This window comes from Mytilus californianus, unplaced genomic scaffold, assembly GCF_021869535.1.
Source record: "Mytilus californianus isolate M0D057914Y unplaced genomic scaffold, xbMytCali1.0.p SCAF_1, whole genome shotgun sequence".
Classification (NCBI taxonomy): domain Eukaryota; kingdom Metazoa; phylum Mollusca; class Bivalvia; order Mytilida; family Mytilidae; genus Mytilus; species Mytilus californianus.
Window position 1 is genome coordinate 5,713,608 of NW_026262581.1, and position 27,759 is coordinate 5,741,366.

General features: G+C 32.3%; 3 protein-coding genes across 11 annotated transcripts in view; 2 read left to right on the forward strand and 1 right to left on the reverse strand.

Annotated features, from left to right (window-relative positions):
- Positions 1 to 1,182, forward strand: part of LOC127698383 (uncharacterized) — a 33,015-nt gene extending 31,833 nt beyond the window's left edge. For both annotated transcript variants that reach the window (XM_052201820.1, XM_052201829.1), the window contains exon 6: positions 42 to 1,182. In XM_052201820.1, the coding sequence (XP_052057780.1) occupies positions 42 to 274 (233 nt within the window). In that variant the 3' untranslated portion in view covers positions 275 to 1,182. The remainder of the gene's footprint in view (positions 1 to 41) is intronic.
- LOC127698260 (uncharacterized) lies at positions 831 to 16,458 on the reverse strand. Its single transcript, XM_052201641.1, has 8 exons — positions 16,343 to 16,458; positions 13,685 to 13,733; positions 13,031 to 13,083; positions 12,172 to 12,246; positions 10,243 to 10,311; positions 9,759 to 9,887; positions 6,198 to 6,284; positions 831 to 1,998 (listed from the first exon to the last, which is right to left on the reverse strand). Exons 1-8 carry the CDS (start codon positions 16,355 to 16,357, stop codon positions 1,345 to 1,347), a joined length of 1,131 nt encoding a protein of 376 aa, XP_052057601.1. The 5' UTR covers positions 16,358 to 16,458; the 3' UTR covers positions 831 to 1,344.
- A 2,533-nt stretch (positions 16,459 to 18,991) lies between these two features.
- The window catches only part of LOC127736479 (band 4.1-like protein 2), an 88,104-nt gene continuing 79,336 nt past the window's right edge, over positions 18,992 to 27,759 (forward strand). For 6 of the 8 annotated variants that reach the window (XM_052247061.1, XM_052247248.1, XM_052247312.1 and 3 more), the window contains exons 1-2: positions 19,525 to 19,588; positions 23,697 to 24,217. In XM_052247061.1, the coding sequence (XP_052103021.1) occupies positions 19,540 to 19,588; positions 23,697 to 24,217 (570 nt within the window). In that variant the 5' untranslated portion in view covers positions 19,525 to 19,539. Of the gene's footprint in view, positions 19,096 to 19,524; positions 19,589 to 23,696; positions 24,218 to 27,504; positions 27,635 to 27,759 lie in introns of those variants that run through there. The other 2 variants (XM_052247176.1, XM_052247607.1) reach the window with 2 other exon arrangements.

The following is a 27,759-nucleotide window of genomic DNA, read 5'->3' on the forward strand; positions in this document are numbered from 1 at the left end:
TATAAATACAGAATGTAAAATGTATGAATTTATCATTGTAGGATCAGTATGGGTGTTTAGCATCGTTACAGAGGTGAATGTGAATGAAGCTAACAATATGAACTACTGTGATCCAATGCTTTACTGGTACTCTCTAGTACTTGTTTCCGTTATCTTAACAGGACTGATACTGAAAGCAATATTTTTATTGGTCATCAGTTTAGTATATTGTAGATACGAAGATAGGTCATGGTACTCCGAACTAATGGCTGACAATTTGGGTGCGTTTGTATAACTATATTCTTGAAATGAATTATCATATGTATATATAAATATTTATTTATTTACTTATTTATTTTTAATAAATAGTGATAACAATACTCAAAAAAATTCGACGGGAACTTTCTAATAAATCTTGGAATGTCATCTCAGTCAAGATCAAGATATAAAGATATAATTTTTTTCTCACAAAATGATGATAACAGCGCGTTTTTTATATGAAAAGCGATAAGATCCTTTTGGAAAAAAGCTATATAATAACAACTTAGTGTAATGAACAAAAATAGTAAAATTCAGTCACACCTTTCAAAAGCCGTTAGCATGTGTTTGTTCGTCGCTAATTCTGACTTACTTCCTAATGCAGATGTGAATATCACTCTTAAAGGAGTCTAGTGAATCATCTTATTCCCAATCAAAAGACGATAATTGTTTACTTCATTTACAGAGGGAATATTTTTTATTGAATTATAACCTACGTTCTAAACAAATTGTCATGTATTAACTGCAATAACATTTTCCATCCAGTAAAATGTCAAGTGGTGTGTGACATTTAGCGTGATGAATAAAATCTCTTCATGATCAAATCAAATTTATTTCATATTTACGGAGACATATAAAAATTTAGCAATTTGTAAAGAACGATTTCAATTTTAGCAGTCTTGTGATCTTTTTGATTCTAGTTTTTTTTCAAAATCCTGTACTACAATGTTCAAGCCATATAACCTGGCATATTATATATTTATATTCTAGTATAGTATTTATAAGTTGATATTATTGATGATACATGTAACCAATAAATGGTGCTCTGATGGTTGTACATTCATGAAGAATTATCAAACTATTGATTATATAATTGTTGAAAATTTTTTTCATGTTTTCTAATATTTAATCATGTTTAATAAACGAAAGAACTGTAACGTTAAACTTTAATTTTTTTTTTGTCCAGATTATACAAATGAAAGCTGTTTGATTCAAGTGTAGCGTTCTTTTTGTCAATTACATAGTTTATATTATACAAATGTCAATCACTCAATGACAAATCTTATTTGGTGTATTTTATCTTTAAGTAATTACGTTTTTTAAAGACTATACTTCTGGTTCAAAATTATTTTCATCAGAAACATTGAGATGTCGTCGGCTATCTGACATATGTTTTTTAGATGAAACAGACTCTGATCGTTCAGAAGAATTTTCATTATTGTCAATCGTTTTAGCTAGACTCGATTCGTCATTTGAGTCATTTGTGATGACAGATCCAGATCGATAAGTTTCATCCTTACTAACAACAGGAGAAGGACAATGTTCTTTAGTACTGTCTTTATACAGTTCTTGAATATTTTCATCATCACTATCAGCACTTTTTTCGTTAACGTGTAAACTTTTTTCAAGGTCATCAGCATTTAACTGTGGTTCAGATTTGTACTCAAACTCCTTATCATTTATATCCTTATCGGACATATAATCTTCCATGTTGTCCTTAGTTTCTAAATTTACTATAGCAACAATGCCAGCGTTTGTTCTTTTGTGGTCTTCCTCTTGTTCAATTGTAGATGTAGATTTACAACTAGCGCCATCTATATTTCTTTCGTTTTCTGTAGAGTCCAAATCATTCAGTTCTACTTTGTTGGATTTTGTATCGTCTAGATTTTGATCGTCCTGACTCTCCACCGTCATTGGCCTTATTCTTACTTTTTCGTGGAGACGAGTGAAGACTTGACACGAGAGCATTCCACTTACTATCTGTAAACAAATTAAGTTTGGATCATAAGGTGAACAGCCATGACTTGTATATATCTGATATCTTTATCCTAACTCGACACAAAAGAATCAGAGCAGAGGAACCCGACGAACTTCGCTCCATTTCTACCTATTTGTATGCCTCTAGCCAAGCAATTATGATTTCCGAAGTATTGATTGATCATTCCGTTATTCAATATGCAAACAGACCAGCTTGATATAAATGTGAATAATTTGTAATTTTGTACATATTATAATTTGTAATACTCTATAACTTTTTAAGCTTGGTATCTTTAACGAGTTATTTAAAACCACTGATTCGATACCACTGTTGGTAGAGGTTTCATCCCCGATGGTATATTCGTACTGAATTTGGCCAATCAACTTTTTTATTCGAGCGTCACTGATGAGTCTTTTGTAGACGAAACGCGCGTCTGGCGTACAAAATAATAAGCCTGGTATCCTTGACGATTTTTTTGAAGTTATGCACACCGTTTTTGATTTATCTCATTGCTATATCATTATTGTATGGACTCTTGCTACGGTCTTATACATAACACTGATACAAAGTATTTATAAGATAGTTTCGGGAATTATAATCTGGTATAAGCAAAACATATAACAAAGATCTAACATAATAAAGTGTCATCATTTGCAGCCTTATGCCAGAGAGGACAGTATATAATGTTATGTTAAAGTATATCAATGTGTGAGTTAAACACCAAGCTAATAAATTATTGAAGATAATCTTGTATCACTCGGTGAAAGAAGGTGGGTTCCAAAATACCGATAACTTGTACCGGTCTGTGAATTAACAAATTTCATGCATATTAGTTATCTTCTATCTCTTTTTGTGATTTCGTGCAAAGATGACAATGCGTTTAAACAACAAAACATAATAGTAGATCTGAAAATATTGGCATTCTCATACGCTTCTGTTAAGCTTGTTGTAACAGCTGCCAAAGCCTTTATGCCGTAAACCGATAATATCTAAGTTGTGTAAGCTTGCTATACCATCTGACAAAGCCTATATATCTCTACTTGTATCAGTTATGTTATGCTTGCTATACCATGTGCCAAACCCTATTTCGCTTAATTATCCCAGTTGTATAAGGCTTGCTACATTATCTCCCAAAGCATTTGTCTTTTACTTATCTCGGTTCAAGCAATAAATAAGAAAATGTTTTCATTATGGCTCGATCTCACGAACAGAGCTATGCTCTAAACGTTAACAATAATTCAGCGTCTGGCGCAAATACAAAATTTCAATCCTGGTATCTATGATGAGTTTATTTTCAGCAAGGTTAGTAGGAAGAATAACTGACGCCATTATTATATACATGTTTTCCGGTTGCCACCATCAAAAAGTTTATTGTTACAGTGTATCAATTGTTCAATTTACCAAACAAAACATATAAATTCTAGCATAGATCTAACATGCTCACTGTCGTCTGGTGAGATGCAAGGTAAACGTGAATGAGGATGCAACCAAAATACACAAGAAAAAAAACCATATATAAGTCAACATACGATTTTTAAACAATTACATTCATTATTTCAAATTTTGAACTACGATAGTCATTTTCAATATAAATTATGAAGAATGTGTTATCTTTTAAAATTTTGAAAGATACCAAAGGGACATCCAAACTCATAAGTCGAAAATAAATTGACAACGACATGGCAAACAAAAGAAAAAAAACTAAAAAAACAAGTATAAAAATACAACATAGCAAACTAAAGATTGAGCTTTTAGATACTTTAACGTCGGTCACATCATTCATCAATAAAACAAACTAATTTGTTTTCTCAAGCCATGTTTAATAGACTATAGTCTGAATTATTATGACATCATGTTACATTCCCTTCGTATAGTGTGTGATGGTAACTGTTTCATCACGAACATCATACTATCCCACATTTTAATTTTGAGCATATATCAATAAATTATACTCATTTGTTGTACGATAAAACGATATTTGTACAATGTTTCCTATAGTAAGAATTGTGTACTCGCACGCAATAGGTACTGGTTTAAACCGAGTACAAATTATAATCAATCAACTACTTTATATATATTGCCTTTAAATTGTGATAACCATTAAACTGTTGTCTTTTAAAAGATTGATCGCAATGTTTCATGGCATGACATGGTTTTGTTCACGTCTGGCTTAAATTTCAACTATTTAAGTTTCTTTTATTTTTACAAAATTTAGCCAATCTTAATTGGTCCGAGTACACAGTTATCGTCCTTTGATTTTCGTTGTCCCAAATATAGTCCCTAGTGTGGACAGTGTGTTACTTGCCAGTTTTTTTTATACCCCTTCCAAATTTATTTCTCTATATTTTATGCCTCAAATAGCAAGTAGGGGGATGAAATTACACTGTAAAAAAATTTGGGTCATGAATTTTAAAGTAAAGTAGTGATTTGGTCCAGCTGAAAAAGGTTAAAAATTAGCACTTCGGAAGCTGTCAAAAGATTTCAAGACCCCCTTAACATAAAATTGTCCATATTTTGAGTTAGAGCCGATGAAGTTTTCTATAATTTTGATATAATTTGTCCCAAAAGTAGTACAACACACTGTAAAAATATTATTGAGAAAGCGCAGGTGGGATTTTTTAATTTTCATTTATTGTCTAAAAGAAATGCACTACGAAATAACTGTGTACTCGGACCAATTACGCTAATAATGAAATCATGAGTGGGGGGACAGTGCCGGAACACATATAAAAACTTGCTGTTCCGTGAATGAGAATTGTTACAATATACTAAAAAGAATGTGTAGTTTGTTACTTTTTGGCATAGTTTGGAGTAAGAGAATGTCGGTTATATGGGGTTTATTGCCATATCACTAACCAATAAAACAATTTTTATAATATTGAACTTAATTACATTAAACAAGAAGAGTATGCCAATTCAAAATTATAAGCCTGGTATCTATGATAATCTATGATGACTTTGTCCGAAAATGTTACATAACTTGTCAGTTGTAAGACCGTTATGGAATATATGTTTCCCAGATGACGACGGATATGCTCCAATTGTCGTTACCAAGATCCCGTCCTTTGTTCCTCGAATGTAACCTACCGAATTAGACTTATCACTGGGTTTATACTTTCATGAGCAACACGACAGGTGCCACTAGTGGAGCAGCATCTGTTTACCCTTCCCGCGCACTTGCCTGAGATCGCCCCCGGTTTTTAGTGGAGTTTTTGTTGCTAAGTCTTAAGTTATCTATGTTGTGATTTGTGTACTGTTGTTAGTCGTTTCGTCGTTTTTCGTTTTTGCCATGACATTGTCAGTTTGTTTTCGACTTATGAGTGTTAATGTCCCTTTGGTATCTTTTGTCTCTCTTTTTGGTATCTTCAAAGCAATTTAAACTAGGATCTCTGACAAGCGTGACGATTTTAGATTCTACATTGTCAACTTCCAATTTCTCAGTAGTAACATGTCTTCAGTCCCATCGTATAGCGTTCTTATATCTCAATTGAAACGTAACGTAAATGCATGTTTACAATATCTAGACGTCATTAACAGGGGTGTGCAAATAATGAAAATCTGCTTCATCAGGGTTTTGAGGACGAACGACTAAAACATACACTACACGAGTTTTGTGGTCACCAACACGAATTGGTTGACCGATACGATGTGTTGGTGTCTCAACTCGCATGAGACATGCTTTCGCAGTCTTGAATCTTAAGATACCATAAATAGTCGTCTGGTCGGTGAATCTATAGATTGTCTTATAAACCGTATCGTGACGTTTTGACTGATTCCTAATTTGCATGACGGGTGATGCCTGCATATCAGCAGACGATTACCCTGTCTACATATATACGCGGTCTCACTTCTATTGGAGCTAGAGCAATTCCCTCAGTTGTTTGCACTTGATTTGTATATTTTGATTGATTAAAATAATAAACATCAGTAAACTACTGTTGTTCATATTAACGATACCAAAGGGGACTAAAGCACACTTGATGTCACAGTAACAAGTATTCCTGCAAATGAAGTTTATTCTCTATAAAACGTAGTTTTTCGCTATAATATTTACTTTAAAAACTTAAATTTAGTTCCAGAATTTTTATATGAATTATTACATTATGGAAATATTTTTCGAGTCGATTCATTACAATAAATATATTAGTCAATAAATAAGGTTTTGTCTGTTTACAAAGTGTGTAGTGATTTATATAATTACCTGTACTAGAGCGATGCCAACGAGGACAGCGATCCATATTGCCATATTGTCTGTCAGCCATGTTTGGATTGCAGATAAACACGATATCTAAAAATTAATGTAAATATTTACTCTCAACACAAAATCTAATGAAAAAGTACAAATTTTAGAATTAAAATATAAATTCAATCGATTAAATCAAGAAGAAAGATACGTGGTTAAACAAAATAGATTGCAGTAAATTTTATGTTAATTTGCACTGTAGTATTTTAACCTCCTAATGTTTATATGTATTTGTATATTCTGACTTTCAAATATATGGGTTTGAACGTTCCCGGTGAATGTAAATCAAGAAAAGCGGTTCGGACTCGTATAATTTATGAAATGTTATTTTTCATCTTGAAATAAGACAATTAAAGTATGACAACAGGACAAAAATATATAGTACATATAAAAAAGAAAATAACAATAATATCGAAATTTAAGAAAATTCAAAACGGAAAGTCCCTTATCAAATGGTAAAATCAAAAGCTCAAACACATCAAACAAATAGAAAACAACTGTCATATTCCTGACTTTGTACAGGCATTTCCTTATGTAGAAAATGGTGGATAAAGCCTGGTCTTATAGCTAGCTAAACCTCTCATTTGTATGACAGTCGCGTATAATTTCATTATATTGACAACAATATGTGAGCAAAACAAACAGACATAATAGGTAAAAATTTCAAAAATTGGGGTACAGCAGTCAACAAGGTTCTTGCTTAAAGCATTATAAAGTAAAAACATTTTTTTAATAAGTATGTATTTAGCGTTAAGATATTTACAGTAAAGATTCTTACTTGCAAATAAGAGTTGATTACTACTTGAGTATATGCAAGTTTTTGATTCATACTTACAGTAATGATGATGATGGATGGTTGCTTAACGTCCAGCGAAAAATTAATATGCATATTTAGGACGAGAACATGTAGGTGTATTATGAATATTTACCCTGCTTTGTACTAGACCGACACGCTGAGCCGGATTTTAACGTGCTAGCTCACAAGGTAACAGTCCACAGGAAGATATGTCACCTTACCCGGACACATTATTCTGACTCCGAGCCGACCAGTCTTTGCTCTTACTCCTTAATGCCGCGTGCTTAGCGGTGAAGCAGCAAATACCAATTTTAAAGTCTTTGGCGGTTACTTACAGTAATGCGTGCTGATTTGAAAATATAGTAAAATGCAAAATGTTGTTTTATACTTCTAGTTAAACGTGGTACTTTCATACTTATAGTATAGAGTGTTTATACATACTTAAGTAAATAAATAAAATAAAATAAATAAATAATCTTTATTTCAAGAGGATAATCCCATTAGTGAAAATTAATCTTCCTGAGAGTCCTCAAAATAATAATTCAAACGAAAAAACGTAAAAGATGCTGATTCATAATTGAATTAAAAGGTGTTGATTCATACTTGAAGTAAAAGGTGTTGATTCATACTTGAAGTAAAAGGTGCTGACCCATACTTGAAGTAAATGGTGTTGATTCATATACACATTCTGTATGTGTCTGTCACAAGTCAGGAACCTGTAATTCAGTGGTTGTCGTTTGTTGCTATATATCATATTTGTTTTTCGTTAATTGTTTTGTACATAAATCAGGCCGTTAGTTTTTTGTTTGAATTGTTTTACTTTGTCATTTCGGGCCTTTTATAGCTGACTATGCGGTATGGGTTTTGCTAATTGTTGAAGGCCGTACGGTGACCTATAGTTGTTAACTTCTATGTCATTTGGTCTCTGGTGGAGAGTTGTCTCATTGGTAATCATACCACATCTTCTTAATTTTATATTTTAAGTAAAGGGTGCTGATTCATACTTGAATCAAAAAGATTTGAGTCTTATTTACAGTAAACAATGTTGATTCATACTTACGGCAAAGAATGTTGATTCATACTTACGGTATAGAGTGTTGATTCTTACTTACAGTAAACAATGTTGATTCATACTTACGGTATAGAGAGTTGATTCATACTTACGGTATAGAGTGTTGATTCATACTTACGGTATAGAGAGTTGATTCATACTTACGGTATAGAGTGTTGATTCATACTTACGGCATACAGTGTTGATTCATACTTACGGTAGGTATAAAGAGTTGATTCATACTTACGGTATAGAGTGTTGATTCATACTTACGGTATAGAGTGTTGATTCATACTTACGGTATAGAGTGTTGATTAATACTAACGGTATAGAGAGTTGATTCATACTTACGGTATAGAGTGTTGATTCATACTTACGGCATGGAGTGTTGATTCATACCTACGGTAGGTATAAAGAGTTGATTCATACTTACGATATAGAGTGTTGATTCATACTTACGGTATAGAGTGTTGATTCATACTTACGGTATAGAGTGTTGATTCATACTTACGGTATAGAGTGTTGATTCATACTAACGGTATAGAGAGTTGATTCATACTTACGGTATAGAGTGTTGTTTCATACTTACGGCATAGAGTGTTGATTCATACTTACGGTAGGTATAAAGAGTTGATTCATACTTACTGTATAGAGTGTTGATTCATACTTACGGTATAGAGTGTTGATTCATACTAACGGTATAGAGTGTTGATTCATACTTACGGTATAGAGTGTTGATTCATTACATACGGCATAGAGTGTTGATTCATACTTACGGTATAGAGTGTTGATTCAAACTTACGGTATAGAGTGTTGATTCATACTTACGGTATAGAGTGTTGATTCATACTTACGGTATAGAGTGTTGATTCATACTTACTGTATAGGGTGTTGATTCATACTTACGGTATAGAGTGTTGATTCATACTTACGGTATAGAGTGTTGATTCATACTTACGGCATAGAGTGTTGATTCATACTTACGGTAGGTATAAAGAGTTGATTCATACTTACGGTATAGAGTGTTGATTCATACTTACGGTATAGAGTGTTGATTCATACTTACGGTATAGAGTGTTGATTCATACTTACGGTATAGAGTGTTGACTAATACTTACGGTATAGAGAGTTGATTCATACTTACGGTATAGAGTGTTGATTCATACTAACGGTATAGAGAGTTGATTCATACTTACGGTATAGAGTGTTGATTCATATTAAAGGTAGGTATAAAGAGTTGATTCATACTTACGGTGTAGAGTGTTGATTCATACTTACGGTATAGAATGTTGATTCATACTAATGGTATAGAGAGTTGATTCATACTTACGGTATAGAGTGTTGATTCATACTTACGGCATAGAGTGTTGATTCATACTTACGGTAGGTATAAAGAGTTGATTCATACTTACGGTATAGAGTGTTGATTCATACTTACAGTATAGAATGTTGATTCATACTTACTGTATAGGGTGTTGATTCATACTTACGGTATAGAGTGTTGATTCATACTTACGGTATATAATGTTGATTCATACTTACGGTATAGAGTGTTGATTCATACTTACGGTATAGAATTTTCATTCATACTTACGGTATAGAGAGTTGATTCATACTTACGGTATAGAGTGTTGATTCATACTTACGGTATAGAGTATTGATTCATACTTACGGTATAGAGTGTTGATTCTTGTTTTGCAGAAACTGTTCCAAATATCTCTGATACTTTGAAGCAGCTGTCTGGAAAGCTTGTATAGTCAGTGCCATATTCACTGTAACTTTTTATTCCACAACATTTCAACTGAAAAGAACTATAACTATTTAAAATGTAATCTTCGTATTTTCCTTATTTATTTTTTTTTTTTTTTTACATTTCCCAACATACACTTTAAGTTTAAATCCACAACAAAAATGAAGAAATAAGAAACGTAGAATTGTTACCGGATAAATCAGTCAATTTACCATTTACAATATTTAATGAAACATATAGCATAAGAAATGAATTTAGTAGACTAGATTTATACCTCAGAATGCTTTAAAACAACTGATATAAGCTTGAAAATTAATATCAAAATAAGATATTTGCAAAACTGAAAGAATTAAGGTTGTCTCATGAATATCGACAAGACCATTTGAAAACTGTAGTACCAACTTACACCAGTCTGTATTGTGTATCTTGCTTCATCGTTCACTTCATTCCATGTGGCTTCTAATATGGAAGGTATCTAAATGTTAACAATGAAAAACCCTATTAGCATTTTTATCATATTACTTTTTCACACAAATCTTTCATATGTATACTTTTCAGAGGATATCATATCAAGTGCTTCATTTCCGTCATTTCAAAAGTTGCTTATATTTCCAATTTGCAAATATTCAACTCCATACAAGTGAATAGACAAATATGGCTCCTAATAGCACAATTTGGAGATGCCAGTATAACTGTTTTATACCCGTGTACCGTTATTGTTTTATTTGATTCGAAGGTGCTATTTGTTTCCCTTTATCATTTATTAGCCATCCGCCATTATTTTACCTAAAAAATTTTTTATAAATAATGTCTTTTAGCAAAATATGGATGGCATTCCCGTTTTATCGGTTATTGATTTCATTCAAAGTTTGATAGAGAATCTTTCAAACATTTACAAACTAGCATTTACATCTTTAGATAGGATTTTATTTTACACAATTTGTCATAACATTAACGGTACCAGTTGTATGCTCTAAGCCAGAATATTTTTAAAATCTCAAACTAAATACAAACGTTCAAGAGATGATAAAACCTAAAAGAAACAATAGTAAATCCATACACAGACAGTGTTACAGAGCTTTGCATGATGGAGATGTATTCCATTATTTCAAAATGGCTTACAAAATTTTCATCACAGGAAATTTAAGAAAAATAATATCCGTATTTTCATGCCAGAGCTGAAGTACTGGCTACTGGGCTGGTGATACCCTCGGTAACTAACAGCCCGCCAGCAGATGTATCGACGTCACCCAGTTGTAAAAGTTACATTGACGGTACACATTTTACTTCACCATATACGAATTTCGTAAAGTAATGTCTCTACAGTGATGCTGGAAGACCAAATATTTTGATTTATGTTGCAAAGCGGCCTGCTTCAACTATTACCAGGTAAACTCTGAAACACGGAAAACAACTTTTATACTCGATTGATGTCCTAAAGATGAAATCAAAATTACAAAATAATATGCGAGGAAATGTGTGTGTATTTCTCTCTCTGTCTCTCTCTCTTAATCTTACATTGTTTATATTTCACGAAGAAAATAAATTTCTACTTTTTTGGATATCAACGATACCACAAACATATCACCATAAATGACACTAAAGATAGCAAATTTGTTAATACATAGACTGTCCAACTTATTAGTACAAGGAGATCAATTTATCAGGAATAAAAAGGGATGTGTGGTGTACAAAAAAACACGAGAACAAACAACAGAAAAGACAAATAGAGGGTAGCAAAAAAGTTTTCAGCTGTTAACACATGATTATACCATATGTCAAGCTTTAAAATATAAAATGAAACTAGCAGTTAACGCGATTAATCAAATATATAAAATTAATTGCTCATATACAATCGAACTGACGTAACCAAGTAAGTGCACCGAGATGGACCTGACAAGATAAATCTCTATAGGAAGATGACAGAGCAAGACACGCTACCCCAAATTATGTCGCAACGGCGACCGATATATTATGATGGTCTTAATCTTAACTATGTTTCTGAAGTTTATCGATGAATGAGATTGACGGTTACCGTTATATTATGATGGTTTTAATCTTAACTATGTTTCTGAAGTATATCGATGAATGAGATTGACGGTTACCGTTATATTATGATGGTTTTAATCTTATAACTATGTTTCTGAAGTATATCGATGAATGAGATTGACGGTTACCGTTATATTATGATGGTTTTAATCTTAACTATGTTTCTGAAGTATATCTGCCTCATTTTAAGTTGTTGCATGGTCTTTGAATTTCTGAACATTCTTAATACAATCAAGTTAGTAATCTGCAAGTCGCTATACATACATTACTAAATTAAGAACCATACCTCATCTTTTTGCATGTAAACTACGATAATCAGAATAATCTCTATGATTCCAAAGGTCATTGAAAGTCCAAGGTACTGGAATGTAAAGAAAATGTTAATATTTATATGCTATTTTGATTAGTGAGTAAATATGGTAAAACAAATAGATGTTATAAATGCTTTACCAATAAAATGGACAATCAACTTCAGGTGTGAGTAGTCCGCCACATGAGAAATTGGAACTGAAGCTGTTCATCCTTCTGTAAGACGGGTTCATATACTTACTTCCTTACTTTTCATGGATTTAAAAAAAAATGTAAATGCGTCCGTATAAAGATATTTGAAATTATTACAGAATGTGCAGTATAAAAAGTTAGAAAATGTGTTACCAGGCATGGGTTATATAGGTCTCTCGTTGTTGTTTTATATTGATATTGTTTTGTTTATATTTTTTATTTTCATTTTAAGCATGTTGTATGTAGATGACAAAATGATTTTCGAGTGTCTTTTCCCTTGTGAACAAAGTGTTAAGATCTGTGAACAGTAAATGAGTGGTGTTACAGATTTTTGTAGGATTGGGCATATAACCTGAACTATTACTGAAAATAAATAAAAAAAATCGTTGTTTCATTTTCTTAAATATGATTGAACAAAATTCTGAAATTAGAATATATTGAGCAGGATTCGAACCCTTGCTTTTGTGACATCGTGGCAAGACCACCCGACCAACTAAGCTATATGTATATATACATAGAATTTAATAATCGTAACATCTGTTAAAAATGTTGTCTAAATAATCTTCGACTTCTCATTCTTCCGAAACTAGTCCATATATATTTCATTCCTTTTTACAATTTCCTTATAAATAATGTAAACTAACCACTTTCAATAACAGCATGCTTCCAAACATTCCTCCAAGACATCCTATAAGTCCTGCAATAGTTAGTATGAAAGCATAGGAGTATAACGTTTCAATAATCGTATCTACATTTATTCAACTAAAATGTTTAAACAAAAGTGCATTATCGCAGGTTTGATATCCAGCACTTGTTTTTACTCCCCTCCTCCCGCACTTTAAAATTTCTAATGAACGTTTTCCGTTGAATCTGTATTTAGATGTTGATTTTCATGGTTTTCTCACGTGTCTCTCATTGCTATCTATATTTCTTGAAAAAAATTTATGTCAATACTATCATTGTGCAAAATGTTTTTAGCAATTTTGTTGAAATGCTTCTAGTCGACGTTCAAAAGTTGTTCTTGGACGAAGCGGCATAACTGGAATAAATAGTTCTGGTACAACGTTGGTCTACTATGGTCCCTGTTCTCCTTGTTACTGATAAGGGAGCGTGAAAAAATGAGAGAAAAAAATGATTACTTGGGAAGATTATAAATGTATGTATAGAATAACTTGAGTACTATTTGAGGATTTATTTTTAATTTTTGATGCATGCACATATCATTTAACACATTTTCTTAAATCTGTTTTTCCTTATGATTATCTTGAATATTTTAAAAGTACTGGTTTTCCACTTACCACCAAGAGATATAAGGATTCCAATGGCTATACCGGCATATAGTACTAACTGAAATAAAACAGCATTGTTATATTCTAGAAAAAGAGTTATAAATAAATTCCTTATCAACATATTTTTAGTTCAAAATGGGCATACGAACAAAGGTCAAAGTAATAATTATTTGAAGCATAGGTACTTGGTCACTGATATATTCTCTATATAATATATCAGTGACCACTGTGGATATTAAACTGAGAATTGATAGTAAATAGCAAATACAAGTTATTTGTAGTATATTTATGTTCGTATAATACAGCAAAACGCGAAAATAATTGAAATTAATAGAAAACAAAAACAAAATAACGGATTTTGGAAAAAAAAGGGGGAGGGCTAAAAAAAAGTGTCCTGTCCCCAAGTACCTATGATTTGGAGGCTTGTATATTCACTATAACACTTATCTATATTCGAATGTTATATTACTGTATACTAGTTACTTATACTATAATATAGAAAACTGTTGCATTGATTTTTGATATAAAGTAAGCTACATGAGTTAATTTTGTTTAAAACATACACAACTACTGCCCATTGGGTTTTTTAATTCATACTAAAATGTGCCAGTTATGTACCTTTAGAATACAAGTAACATTTATAGGTAAATATAAAATGGTATATACAACGTTAGTCGACGCTAGGACCTTTTGGATCTTTCAAAATTTTTTCCAGGGTCTACATTCTTTAGCTAGTCGTTGACGAACTTTAAGTTACTGTCAGGATGGAAAACCCGCAATAAAAGCGATGTTTAATTTTAGTGTTTTTTCTGAGTTTTGTACATTTATCCTATATTTCTTTTCAAAACAAAATAGTAAGATGATACGAGACGGGTAGGCAATCAAAAACATAAATCGGAGAAAGACAGACAACACCATTGTCAAAAAGAAAAACATTAAGAAAATTCAACTAAAAGTATTATTCGTCTAGAATAGAGAAAATCCATGCATGTTTGACGTATTCACGACTACCGATATATTTTTTCTACACTGGAATGTCGCGAAAAAAGATTTGGTTTTGATAATAAATAACTTTTTTAATATTGTATTATACTCATATTTTCAAAGGAGAAAGGCAATGTATGGGCGTTTTCTTTACACTACATTCAGAGGATGACTACATCCAAGTATAAACCGTAACGTTTAGTTCATTAATGACTGTAAACAATCACGCAAATGTCATTTACGTTAAGAGGCGGCTGGCGATTTGAGGAAACAAATACTATAGGAAGTAATCGATCATATATTAAAAACAAAACAACATTTTACTGTAAAAGCTGGTTTTCATCTCGATGGTTGCTTGAGGGTCTTTACATAAAGTTTATGCCTTTATTCTATTTATACATATAGGACTCTAAAGTGCGGTGGTACTCTAAAGTACGATGGTCACGCTAAAGTGCGATGGTCTACGCTAAAGTACGATGGTGTCTAACGCTAAAGTGCGATGGTTGTTTGTTTGCTAAAGTACGATGGTATATCACGCTAAAGTGCGATGGACCAAAAGGGTAAGGTTAGAGGGCTTAAAACGTTAAAGTACATAATAGTCTTTGTCCAAATTAGTATGCTAAGATATAACATATTTGATAGGCTTTATAATTTACCGGTAGGCTTAAGTGATTGTTTCTAAATTTAAAAGACAGACCACGTAATAATTGCTAAAAAAAGTAATTTAGGTGTCACAAAATACTATATTTCCTGTAAATGATTTTTTAACAATTCAAGCGTATTAAATATTTGGATTATTTGTGTAGCTTGCCGTTCACACAGTCTCTCAATAATGTGAACACCTCCCCTTAAAGTCGTCATTGTAAATAATAAATACAAAATTCGTTCATTGTCGGAATATGTATAACATTTATTTGTTTAAGATTTCATTTAAATGAGAGAGAAATGCGATGTTCTCCCAGCTTTCTCCTTTTTCGTATAAAGCGAGTACAAATACATGTCATATTTTCCTACAATGTACAAACTAATGTTTTAGCCGACAATTTATAATTTACGCATGAAAACATGTACCTTTATTTTAGCGACCATCGGACTTTAGCGTATGGAGGCGTCGCACTTTAGCGCAGACCATCGCACTTTAGCGTGACATCGTACTTTAGCGTCCCCATCGCACTTTAGAGTCCTACATATATAATTTGTTCTATCTATGAGGGTATTCACATACATGCATTTTTTTATTTATTTATCTTAATTTTTTTTAAATATTTACTATAATTCCGTATGTGTAAAAGCAACTTTTAAACTTATTAGTATCATGAAGAAGCAAGTATAAAATGAATAAAAAGCTAATAGATAAATCAACTGTATTGCATGTGTCGAGTCGCTTTTCTATGCGGATCAACTTTCACCGTGAAAAAATCAAGGAAACTTAAAGAGATATGGAAACTTTTTTATCAGTAAAAATCAAAAACGTCTGATCAGAACAATTAAGCAAACCATTCACATATAAGACAGTTATTGTAATTTGAGCTAGTTCAAATGAAAATTTTCAACAATCTTCGTTTAAATTTATTTCAGGATCCTGGGTTTGGATGCAATTTGTAACAGATAAAATATTTTTTTCCAAAAAGGAAATTTTTATTATAATGAAATGGAATTACGATCTTACTTTATAATACTCACAAAACTACCGGACATAAATCCTGATGTATTTGGCAATGTACTCAGAGTCCATCCTACAAACCCAAGAAGTCCTCCGCCAATAAACTAAATACAAAAATATACATAGATAAATACATTTTTGAACAATTTGACAAAATTCTTATTTTATATTCATCTAAAATTCTATGTTTTGATATCGATCTTACCCAGAAAAACAGGTTTGCTGCTAAAAACAGTAATCTCAGTGTTCCTATGTCTGCCATAACGTTTGTGTCATGTTTCAATTTACAAAATACAGAAATAATTTTCAGAATAAGAATATTAATTAGTGTTATGAAAGGGATTTTCTTTGTTTGCTTTTCTGATTTCCGATTAGCAGAAACGTTTAAAAACAAATACAAAAGTTAATATTTATTTTCGAAGTTTCAAAACTAAGTCATCGTGACACATGTATGACAATATATATTTATCTGAAAATATAAAAATCCACACTTTCATCAAATTATTCAACCTATTAAATAAAGGTAATTATCGGGAAAGTGCACGCCTCTTGATTTATTTAAGCATGATACGAGAGTTCCCAAAATGTGGCCATAGTAAATTTTAGATGTTTAAAAAATTACTGAAAACATTCCCAAGGTATAAATCATCTATAAAGACTAAAAAATAACTGTCACTACAAACTGCTGTAACTGGTAAAATAAGTAGAAGTTTCAAAATGAAACTATTCGGATACAAATCTGGTTGAGCGATCCTCTCTAGATTTTTTAATAGCTAAGATGTATATTGAAGATTACTATAAGAAAGAAATTGATGTAACATGATTAATTGATTATGAATGCGATAGTATTGCTATTCTTCTTCTTGGCAGTCGTTGGAGAGTCTTCTCTTCAAAAATACGATAAAAGAGATCACACCTGAAATTGAGAGAAGATTTCATATTATGAATTAAAGAAGATGAGGGGTATATGTCATTGAGACAGCAACCCATCGACCACAGTCTTCAACAATACACAGGTGTCTAAATGATATATCAATCTATAAATCAACCCGAGTCTATAAAACTTTGTGAATAATATTCACAGCAACAACCAAAGATCTGCCGTTAACACGCATTGTACAAATACATGTAACGGAAAACATTAAGACATTAGATACGAATAACTACTGAAGAGGTTCCTGACAAGAGATAGGCATATGAAATGTGACGAGGTTAAACTATGTTATGAGATCTCAACCCTCCCACTTTTTAATCTCGATCAGATTAACAAAAATTACATTAAATAACATACAATAAAAACCAGTACAGGAAAAGCACTTAACTCTACTTTTTGTATCATTAATCGATAACCATGTACCTTTAAATAAATTAATTAATATTAGGTATACTTCAAATGATTTGAGTAAATAATGATATAGTTTATGGCTACATATTCCAAAGTCTTTGTACCTCTGAGTCAAAGGCCCAGATTATCCCAAATACCTTCCCGAAAATACCGCCATTAAAAATACGACTCTTGAATCGTTTACCAATACTGAAATAATCTTTAATTTCGTCTTTATAGCATTTTTTCTTTAATATCATTATTTTTCTGAAGTTCTCAAAATACACAATCAATGGAGATAACTTGGCTTCTTCAAATATTCCTCGTTTTCAATAGGTTATCTTTCGTTGCACACAAATGTGTTTAAAGTATTTCTATACTATCAGTTTTTCATTTTTAAAGCACTGGAATGTAAGGATTTTTTATCATTTGCTCAAACACTAATACACTGCAATGAATGAAAGGATTTTTTTCTTAATTGAATTTCCTTTTTTTTTATTCGAGGAGAAACTCAAGATCAAAATGCTTGGTTAGGGTATAAAGACAGGGTCGGCTGTACTCTCCCACCATATAGTGCCAGAAATACGCAGTAATATCCGATCAGAATCATTTATTTCAATCCGATACATCTCGTAAGGAGAGTGACATGCTCTCTGACCACTGACTGAGGACTATAGCTGTCGCCCTATATACTAGTATTTATAAAATATTTTGCACTGGTGGTTTAACTTAGTCAAACAACAATCAATTAATCAACAAATAAGATGAACATGAAAGTAAAAATTCTGCATGGTAAATGCATTTCAAATTTGATTTAAATCTTTCACACCTGGAACTCGTTATCTAGTATTACAACGCATGATTGGTGACTATATCTCCATTCTGTCTGTTCTTCAAGCCTGGAATGAGAAAGTATCGCATTCTTCGTTATTTACTAAACACGGAAAAAGCCTCGAGCTTCAAGAGTACCAGTATTATAGAAGTGATCTCCATATTGACATAGGATAAGTATTGATAGGAATATTTTTTTGTCCTGAAAGGGACTCAGTGGTATTCTACGGCTATCGCATATCTACGTTCTAGATAAAACAAGAATAAAAAATAGTATCCGCTAAAATGCTGTAATCGCCCAAAGTGCGACACAATCCTGTTGATGGTAACAGCTAATCTTGATAATACACAATCTTGTCAGAGGAATTTAACAATACAAAACTTTTTAAAACAAAGTTCTCTCTATCATCAAAGTTGTTTTTCATAATAGTGAAATCGAACAATTGATTTTAATTTTTTGTTAGACGTTGTAAAACATTTAAAATTTGGCAATTAGCAGTGCACCTAAATTATGCAACAAAACGGAAGCAAAGCGATTTATGAAATGTGATATCTGTTGATGATTGAACATCCTTACTATCAGACATTTAACTACCAGGCGGATGGAAAGTAACTGAGGTGAGTGGCGCACTAACTATATTTCTAATGTAAGCATGTCAAAAACATTTTTAAATGATCATTCAATTGTAAACTGAATTAATGTTTATTTCCAGTTATAGGTCTACATCACACAAAGATTTAGGAACAATATTTATTCGTATTAACTTTCTTGTATGAAAACAAGTGAAATGTGTGATCATTTTACCAAATATTCCTGGTACTGTAGTTGAATAACAGATAAGAAAATTTACCAGGAAATCTGTTCCATCTGCTTATGTGTATGAATGTATGTATGGATGTATGGATGTTCTCATTTTATCAATGAATATGCACCTGCTGTAATGTTTTCTGCGAGGCAATTTAACGATAAGTACAATTTCAGTTACCCGAGGGAAAAGTGTTATAATTTATGACATGATATCAGTGCTTTAAGATTTTTAAAGTATAATAAGGAGATGTGGTATGCATGGTAGCCTTGGAGACAAATGCCAAATTTTTAAGACTTCCAACAGTGAGTATTTTTTTCGACACATTTAATTGCAATAGTAGATTGAGACTGCCTTCATTAAACATGTTAAACAACAGGGTTGCGTTCAATATCGTAGCGGCTACGTAGTGCTACGTAGATTTATGACTATTGAACGAGTAGCTAGCCTAGCTGCTATCAATATCTATATAGCAGCTAGGCTATAGCTACACGTTCAATAGTCATAAATCTACGTAGCCCTATGTAGCCGCTACGATATTGAACGCAACCCAGATGATATATCTTATCACAAATTAAGTTAATGAATTATTCCGTTTCTGAGTAGGGATATACTGAATGTAGTTATTGTCTTGTATTTTGATAAAACTGAGGAGTGCGACATGTGTTTATATGTTTTCTCCAAGTAAGATATAGTATCCTTACAACACCATAATGTAAAATAGGTTTATTTGTATTTACAAAATAATATATGCATTGCAAAAGAAAAACATACTCCTCTTTCTCCTAGAAAAAAAAATCGACATAAATTATTGGCACATTTCTAAAGCGTTTTAAAGAAATTGCACTCTCCCAAGGGATATTATTGTACATAAAAGTGATTGCATGTTTACCGTGATTATATCTTTTATTTGTATCGACTACTGCGTTCAATATCATTATATTTCATTTTCACTGAAATGTTAAATATCAGTTGGAACGTTTTTCATCTTTTTGGTTTTATCATTGTTACTTTGGTAACCAGAAAAACGTACAAAACATCTCATTGTTGATTTTTTGTTTGTTTGTTTTGGAAACGAAACGAAATGTTTTGTATCTCTATAATTAACTTAACAACTGCCAAACATGATACATTGCGTAACATGTGTTATCGTAACGGTTGTAATACCTATAGTCAACGAGATAAGTGCTGCATTTTATTTCTGTTTTATTTATTGAGTGAGCAATTGAGGTCACATTTATCCTCACCCTGATGATGGTGTGTGTCAATCTCCCATTATAGATTCTTATAACATGTGCAAAACAAATAACACCCGATTTTTTCATATTGTTTATTTCACTTATTTATAACTTGAGGAAAAAGCACTGTCAGTACTGCTTTCGGCATTCAGGTGATCTTTTTCCACTTAGTATAAATATACAATTATCTTTCTACTATTGCTATTTGCTATTACCATTTGCTATTTTATCCAATGACGAGTCTTACATATCCTAAATCGGTTACAGATATCATACTTAACCCCTTATTTCACATTATTAAAGGGACATAGCAATGTAATAGACGTACAATGACTGACAGTAACCTTTTTATTGAACTTGATAATCAACTGTTATGATTGTTAATTCTTTGTGAAACACCCTTATACAGTTGCAAAATGACTGATTAAGTTTTGCTTATATCTAAAATTCTTTTTATCTGTGTAATAACGATCTTATTTTGCTTCTTCGGTGAACAATTCCTTTTAAACCTTTACATGATGTCACATATAAAGCTAATGTTTACCTATTGATTGTTGAACAAAACACGATTTCAATTTCCTTGTAGTGAATTTTCCTTTTTTGAGCGTACTGGTCCCGTGTTTACTTCGTATACTGTTTTTATGTTTTAATGATATTGAATTATTTTGTTAAATAACACTGTTACTTCCTTGACATGGCTATATTCATTTATAAACTTGTCAGTCAGGGTAATATACAGACTTTTATCGGGTTGATATCGCATATGTAGACTTACACCCAACACCTCGTTTTATTCATTGATTGGTATCCTTGTCCAAATTTATTTGTTGTTTACATGGGCAAAGAACTTCATTATTTTTTGGGGTTATTTTTAATCTCTGAATTAAGTGTTTTGTTTGTGTCGGTCTTGTCTTATTTAGTTCCGATAATTTCCCGTTTATAATTGTCGCTTCGGTATTGTACTATTTACAAGCTGGTGTTCAGTAGTTCTAATCAATGCTATCATCTCTCTCAACATAATAAAAAAAAAAAAGTTATTGAAAAAACATAAATTTGAGTACGAGACTAAATCATTGGTTAGATAAATCATGGGCAATGTTTCCATGTTGGCGCGACATATAGTTATTTAAGAAAACTAACCTCGCAGCTTGCAGAATGTGACCTAAATTTTTTCAGTTTTCTACCGAATTAGACTTATCACCAGAGCAACTCGACGGGTGCCACATGTGGAGTAGGATCTGTTTACCCTTTCGGAGCACCTGAGATCACCACCGGTTTTTGGTGGGGGTCGTGTTGCTCAGTCTTTAGTTTTTTATGTTGTTTTCTACACTGTTGTTTGTATTTTTGTCTTTTTCGTTTTTTGCCAGTATATTTTCGACCATTGATATCTTTCGCCTGTCTTTTGCAAAGTCAGAGTCTATCTGCAAATGAGGAACGTGTGCAAGTAGAAAACTTTTCTACCGTTGTGTAGTACAGCAAGTATTTTCTGATCATTTCTGATAAATAAACGGAACAGGTTGTCAGGTCTGTGGTTTCCTAAAACACATTCTATCAAGTAAATGTCAAAGATCAGTCATTTTAGATATTCAATATACATGCTTAAAGTGCGGATCGGGATAATGTCTTTTCGTTATACATTCCAATGATATAACTAACTGTACGATTAAATACACCAGAAAAGGAACCAGGTTTTAAAACCAGATTCTATATCTAAATGTTGGTTCACATGTATAAAGATGGAAACAAGTTTGCTGTTTGCATTAAATGATAACCGGTCCAAAAGAGAATAGAAGTATCAAATATTATGATATGATTGCAGTAGGAGATCTGTTGATTCCATGCTGAAAGAGTACACTCTTTAAGAATTTTTCCAGTGTCAACTGGATTTGAATACAACTTTCCAATAGAGTATTGAAATAAAAACGCTCTGTAAAAAGAGGGAAAAGATCATCAATAAGGAGGTTTTTTTACCTTCATGAATTACTTACAGTAACAATTACATTATTGGGTGGTCGGTCGGGAAAAAATGATATTGTCGTTCCTCCTGGTATAGATTTGTTCCAACCTCTTTTAACGCAGATTTATTGTATAGGATAGAATGTTAAACGGACACTATACATATAATGGCAATAAAATTAACCAAAATTTAATTGGAATGAAATTACCTAAGTATGTGCGCATTTCATGAGCGTGCATCTCTGTATTTTGCTATTCCTGTGAACTTATTTTCTATTTGTTCTCACATGCTGATCTTTTTGAAGTCAGTTATCACAAATACAAGGTCGCCTGCCTTCTGCAATCGATAAAACTGTAAATATCAAGGTCCATTTAGATCATGCTTTAGGTCATCGTGATCAAATCATCAATATTTCAGATACCAATTAATTAAATGCAAAATGTTTTTCAGTTAAATTTAAGGAAATATGGAGTTGAGAGCAATAATAATAAAACACCACAGTCCTAAAGGCAGACTTAATCGATGCTTTCAGTCATTTATAGGTCTATGATTTGCAACATTAGTGCACAGCGTCGATCGACCTTCTTTCACTTACTTTTTTGTGTCACATCTCTGATTATGCAACTCGTATCAAAAAATGCTTTGGGCATCAATAATATTTAAATTCATCACGATCAGCTACAAAATTTGAAATGAAAACAATGTAAACATTGAAAACGTAAAATGAGCTGAGATCCATTCCCTTTGTTTGATGCATACAATTACAAAATTGATCTGTTAAATACAATTTTGTCATGATATTTGCCACAATTACGCTCCACGCATGTCATTCTCTTATTATATTAACAAGAACTATTTGGATCTTTTGTCAAAGTTGCACACAGACGATATATTTTAAAGTAAGTTTGACATGATACTCTATGTACCCGTATTGTTAAATTACTATTGAAGTATCATCCGAGCGACATTTTTTTCTTTTGGACAAAATAATAGATTAGCTGGAGTGTAACAATCTTACCATTGATCACATAACAAAAGATGGTGGCGTAAGTTGTGTCTTTTTGTTTACAGAAATAATTCAAAGCAGTTATAGAGAATTGGATAAGGAATATTCGAAAATCTAGTATTTCAATCAATTCTAAGCAAGACAAGATTCTTTTTTAAACAAAAAATTAACTGATTTGACATAAAGAAGTAAATATACATATATTTTTCTAGGAGTAGAGTATTCGTTAGGAGAAACCATGGCCGAAGAAAAGGAGAAAATCGAAGAAATGAATTCTCCTGAGACAGAAAAGTTTCTATCAGACAAAGTGGATGATAATAAAGCTGAGAAAAATTTCGAGAAACAAGTGATAAACTGTGACCACTCAGTGATGAATGGACCCGGTGTTTCACCCTCTCAGTCTGTGGATTCTGACAGCAACCTCAAAACTGAGACATCAGAGTCTAATTCTATGGAATTTTCGCCGGATTTACAAAATGATATGGACGACGATACAAAACTTCCTGAAAACGATATTCAAACTCAATCAGTACCTCAGGAAGTAACTGCAAACGGTGAAGAGGCAAATAACATTACGGAGAGCCCATCTTCTACATTAGCTGACAATAATGATGTAAATCCAAGTCAACCAGAAGAAATAATAGAGTCTATTGAAACACCTCCAAACGTTGAGGTAGAACAAGACACTGAACAGAATGTACCTAAAGAGAACATGAAAACTGGCAATGGATCAGTAAGTAAAATAAAATGTTGTCATAGATGTTGTTTCAGATTGCAACTGTACACAAGACTATCCAAATTGTATACTAGTACCGTCTATAGATTATGAATTTGTTCTATGGTTTATACAAATGTACCTACTGGATGTTCAACTGGTCATCTAAATGTGTGTAACTTTTTGAATTGCTGCTCTGCCTTATTGACCATTTCTTTCCTAATTCACTTTATTTTTAAGGATAGACCAAAAAAAAAAAAAAAAAAGTGTAAATGAGAACCGATATATTCAGTTTTATTGATAAGTATTCCATTCAAACACATACATGAAACAATATTATTCAGTTTCAATTTTGTTATGCCATATGCGCATTTTGACAACGAATCTCTCTCTGGTGGCACTGGAGGCCAGCATGTGTGGAAATCCGACACTTACAATAAAACTAACTTAAAGATGACAAAAAATAACAGCCAATAAACTGTTATCACAGAGAGATGTCTCGCCTCTTTGTAATTTTGACAATACAAATGTTGAAATTAAAATAGCAATACTTTAACATGCAAGTTATGCAAATATTCAAACTCGATGAACCATGACTGAAGGTACATGGCTACACAATCTCCATGGAAATGAGATATGCCAATGCTTATACAACTGCATGCCAAATACAATTGACTTATTATAAGTCGTTCCCTTTAAACAAACCTAAACACAAACATTAACTTGTAAACTATTTAAAAGCTACAAAGTCAGTGAATCATGATGAGGGGTGGGGCTATATAATCTCCATAGAAACGATACTTGCAAATGCCAATACATTTGCTTACCAAATATCATTGACTTAACATTAGCAGTTCATCTTAAACTGATCTAATCACAAACTAATAGATGTATACTTAGCAAAAGTTTCAAAGTCAATAGACCATGACTGAGGGGCGGGGCCAAATATTCGCCATGAAAATGAGATATGCCAATGCTTATACAACTACATACCAAATATCATTGACCTACCACTAGTGGTTCCCCATAAACTGATCTAATCACAAATGTAATACATGTAAACTAAGCAAAAGTTTCAGTCTATAGACCATGATTGAGGGGGCAGGGCCAAATAATCTCTATGAAAATGAGATGTGCCAATGTTTATACAACTGCATACCAAATATCATTGACCTACCACTTGTGGTTCACAATAAACTAGACCCAATCACAAACTAATACATTGTTGACGCCGCCGCCGCCGATACCGGAAACAGCATACTTATGTCTCTCTTTTTGACTCCGTCAAGTAGAGACAAAAACGACCGAGGATTCAGAGCTTAAGAGTATACAAGTGGTAAACGATGACAAATTAACAAAGACACCATACGGAGTTCTAATCTAACCTAATTCTAAATGATCATAGAGAGCGTAAAAGTATTCAGAAAAATGCTGCCAAATTGTAATACCCTATACTAAATTAACCTTTTATTGTTGACAGTAAATACATTTTCTTCCAAGAAAAAATACGCTATTATAAACTATAACATACATAGGTCAAAATATTCTAGGTTAAATTAACACTTGAGAAATAAGGTAACAAGCTGTAAGCTTTTCCTAATTACTGGGAAGCAGAAACAAAGCTACAGGATATGTTTTATCTGACATCAGGAGCTAAAATCACTGCCATTAAAATGCCTTCTTTAATATACAAATGTTAGATCGTTCAATGGACTGTCAGTTGATAAGAAGCCAGGCCTGTAATGATGATTGCAATATGATATCTGGCTATAATCTTCGAATTATCTTTTTTTGAAGTTAGTCATGTTAGTTATGTTGCACAGATATCCAAGGTTCAGTGATTCCTACAGATATGACCAGGCTAGATCTTGTCTTAATAATCCTGTCAAATAATTAAAAAGATTTCATAAAACATCCGAATAGTTACGACCATAATAACAAAAAAGATTGTCAGTTATAGATCCTCAGATGATTTGAACTTGTGCAAAACTTTATAAATAAGGGAGCTACCATTTGATTTTTATGGGGGGGGGGGGGGGGGGGGCTAGGATGAAATTTGAAAATAAAAGGCAGGACAGAAGTTCTGAGTAAAAAAAAAAAGGCAGGATGACAAATTATGTATAAAAAGTCAGGATCAACTAATCCTAGCCCCCCCCCCCCCCCCCCCATAAAAATCAAATGGTAGCTCCCTAAGTAAGTCTACAATGTATTTCTTTTTTTTAATATCTAAAGACCTATATAATTGGTACCTTTTTAATAATTGTATCTTAAAGTCAACATTCAAATTATTTTTGTAATTACTGATAATTGCATACATGTATGGAAATCCCAGCAATTTAAACTCATGATTATTGTAAAGCAAGTTTTGCAATAGAAAGGGAACATCCAGCCGTTTGGTCTTCTGCTCTATAACAATTCAAACTTGTTATATAACAATTCAAGTATAAAAGTACATTTGGAATTTTATATTTGGTCAATGATAGTGTGTGAAATAAATTTACATTATTAAAAGTAGTAAATTAAAATACTGACTTATGACAGGGTGTCAACAGACAAATTGAAAGTGAAAACTTGAGATACCAGGCTACGTGATCCGAAATTGTCTAACATATAGACGTAACAACCATCCAAAATATGAACACATTCATATTCCTAAGTATGACAGAGTGTAGGTGTTGAACTGTCAAATTGAAAGTGAATAAGATATCAGACCAAGTGATCCGAAATTGACTAACAAAGATTTTAAATGCCTGTTGTTGACACTAATTTTAAAATTTGGCGCAAGAGACACCAACATAGTCATTCAATGGGAAACCTTCACGAATTTCACGTCCGTGTATTTTTAAGCTGTTTGCATTTCGAATTTATGATAATCCTTATAATAACATTATTTTGGCATCTTCTTACCATTAACAATGCCTTTTATTTGTAAGTTATCTATCGAACTTTTTCTCGACACAGCAGCCATCTTTGATTTGAGGCTGCATAGTATCAAAAGATGTGTGGACCTATACACCAGCTCATTGTTTTTGCGTTATATTCATTAGGTGCAATGCTTTTTTTTTTTCAATAATTGCTTTTAAAAACGAAGGAGTTCCAGCCCCAAGGATCTAACCATGGACCTGTCACTAATGGATCGAAGGTCGACTACCTTGCATTCTTTCAGTCTGTCGACCTTGAGAATATTTTCAGGTCAAAGCTTTTGAAATCCACTAATTTTATCCGCCTTATATAAAAAAAAAATACAGTACAGATAAGTTGTATGAATCAATATACCTGTGGAGTCATTTAATTCTATTAAAAGTAACTTATGGAAAAGATAATTGTATATTGGACAGACTTGACTGAGATTAATGTTATGTTATTGATTGAACCACCAAAAAAATCCTCCCCTTTCTCACATCGGTGAGGATATTACCAGACAATCAAGTCAAGGTAAGACGCTATTGTCAATCTTAAAGGTATTATTTTTCCATTGTTCAGTACGTTTAACACCTTTTAATAGGTTTTCGATTAAGGTGTTTGGTTATTCTGTAGCCTTCAAAAATTATACATTTAAA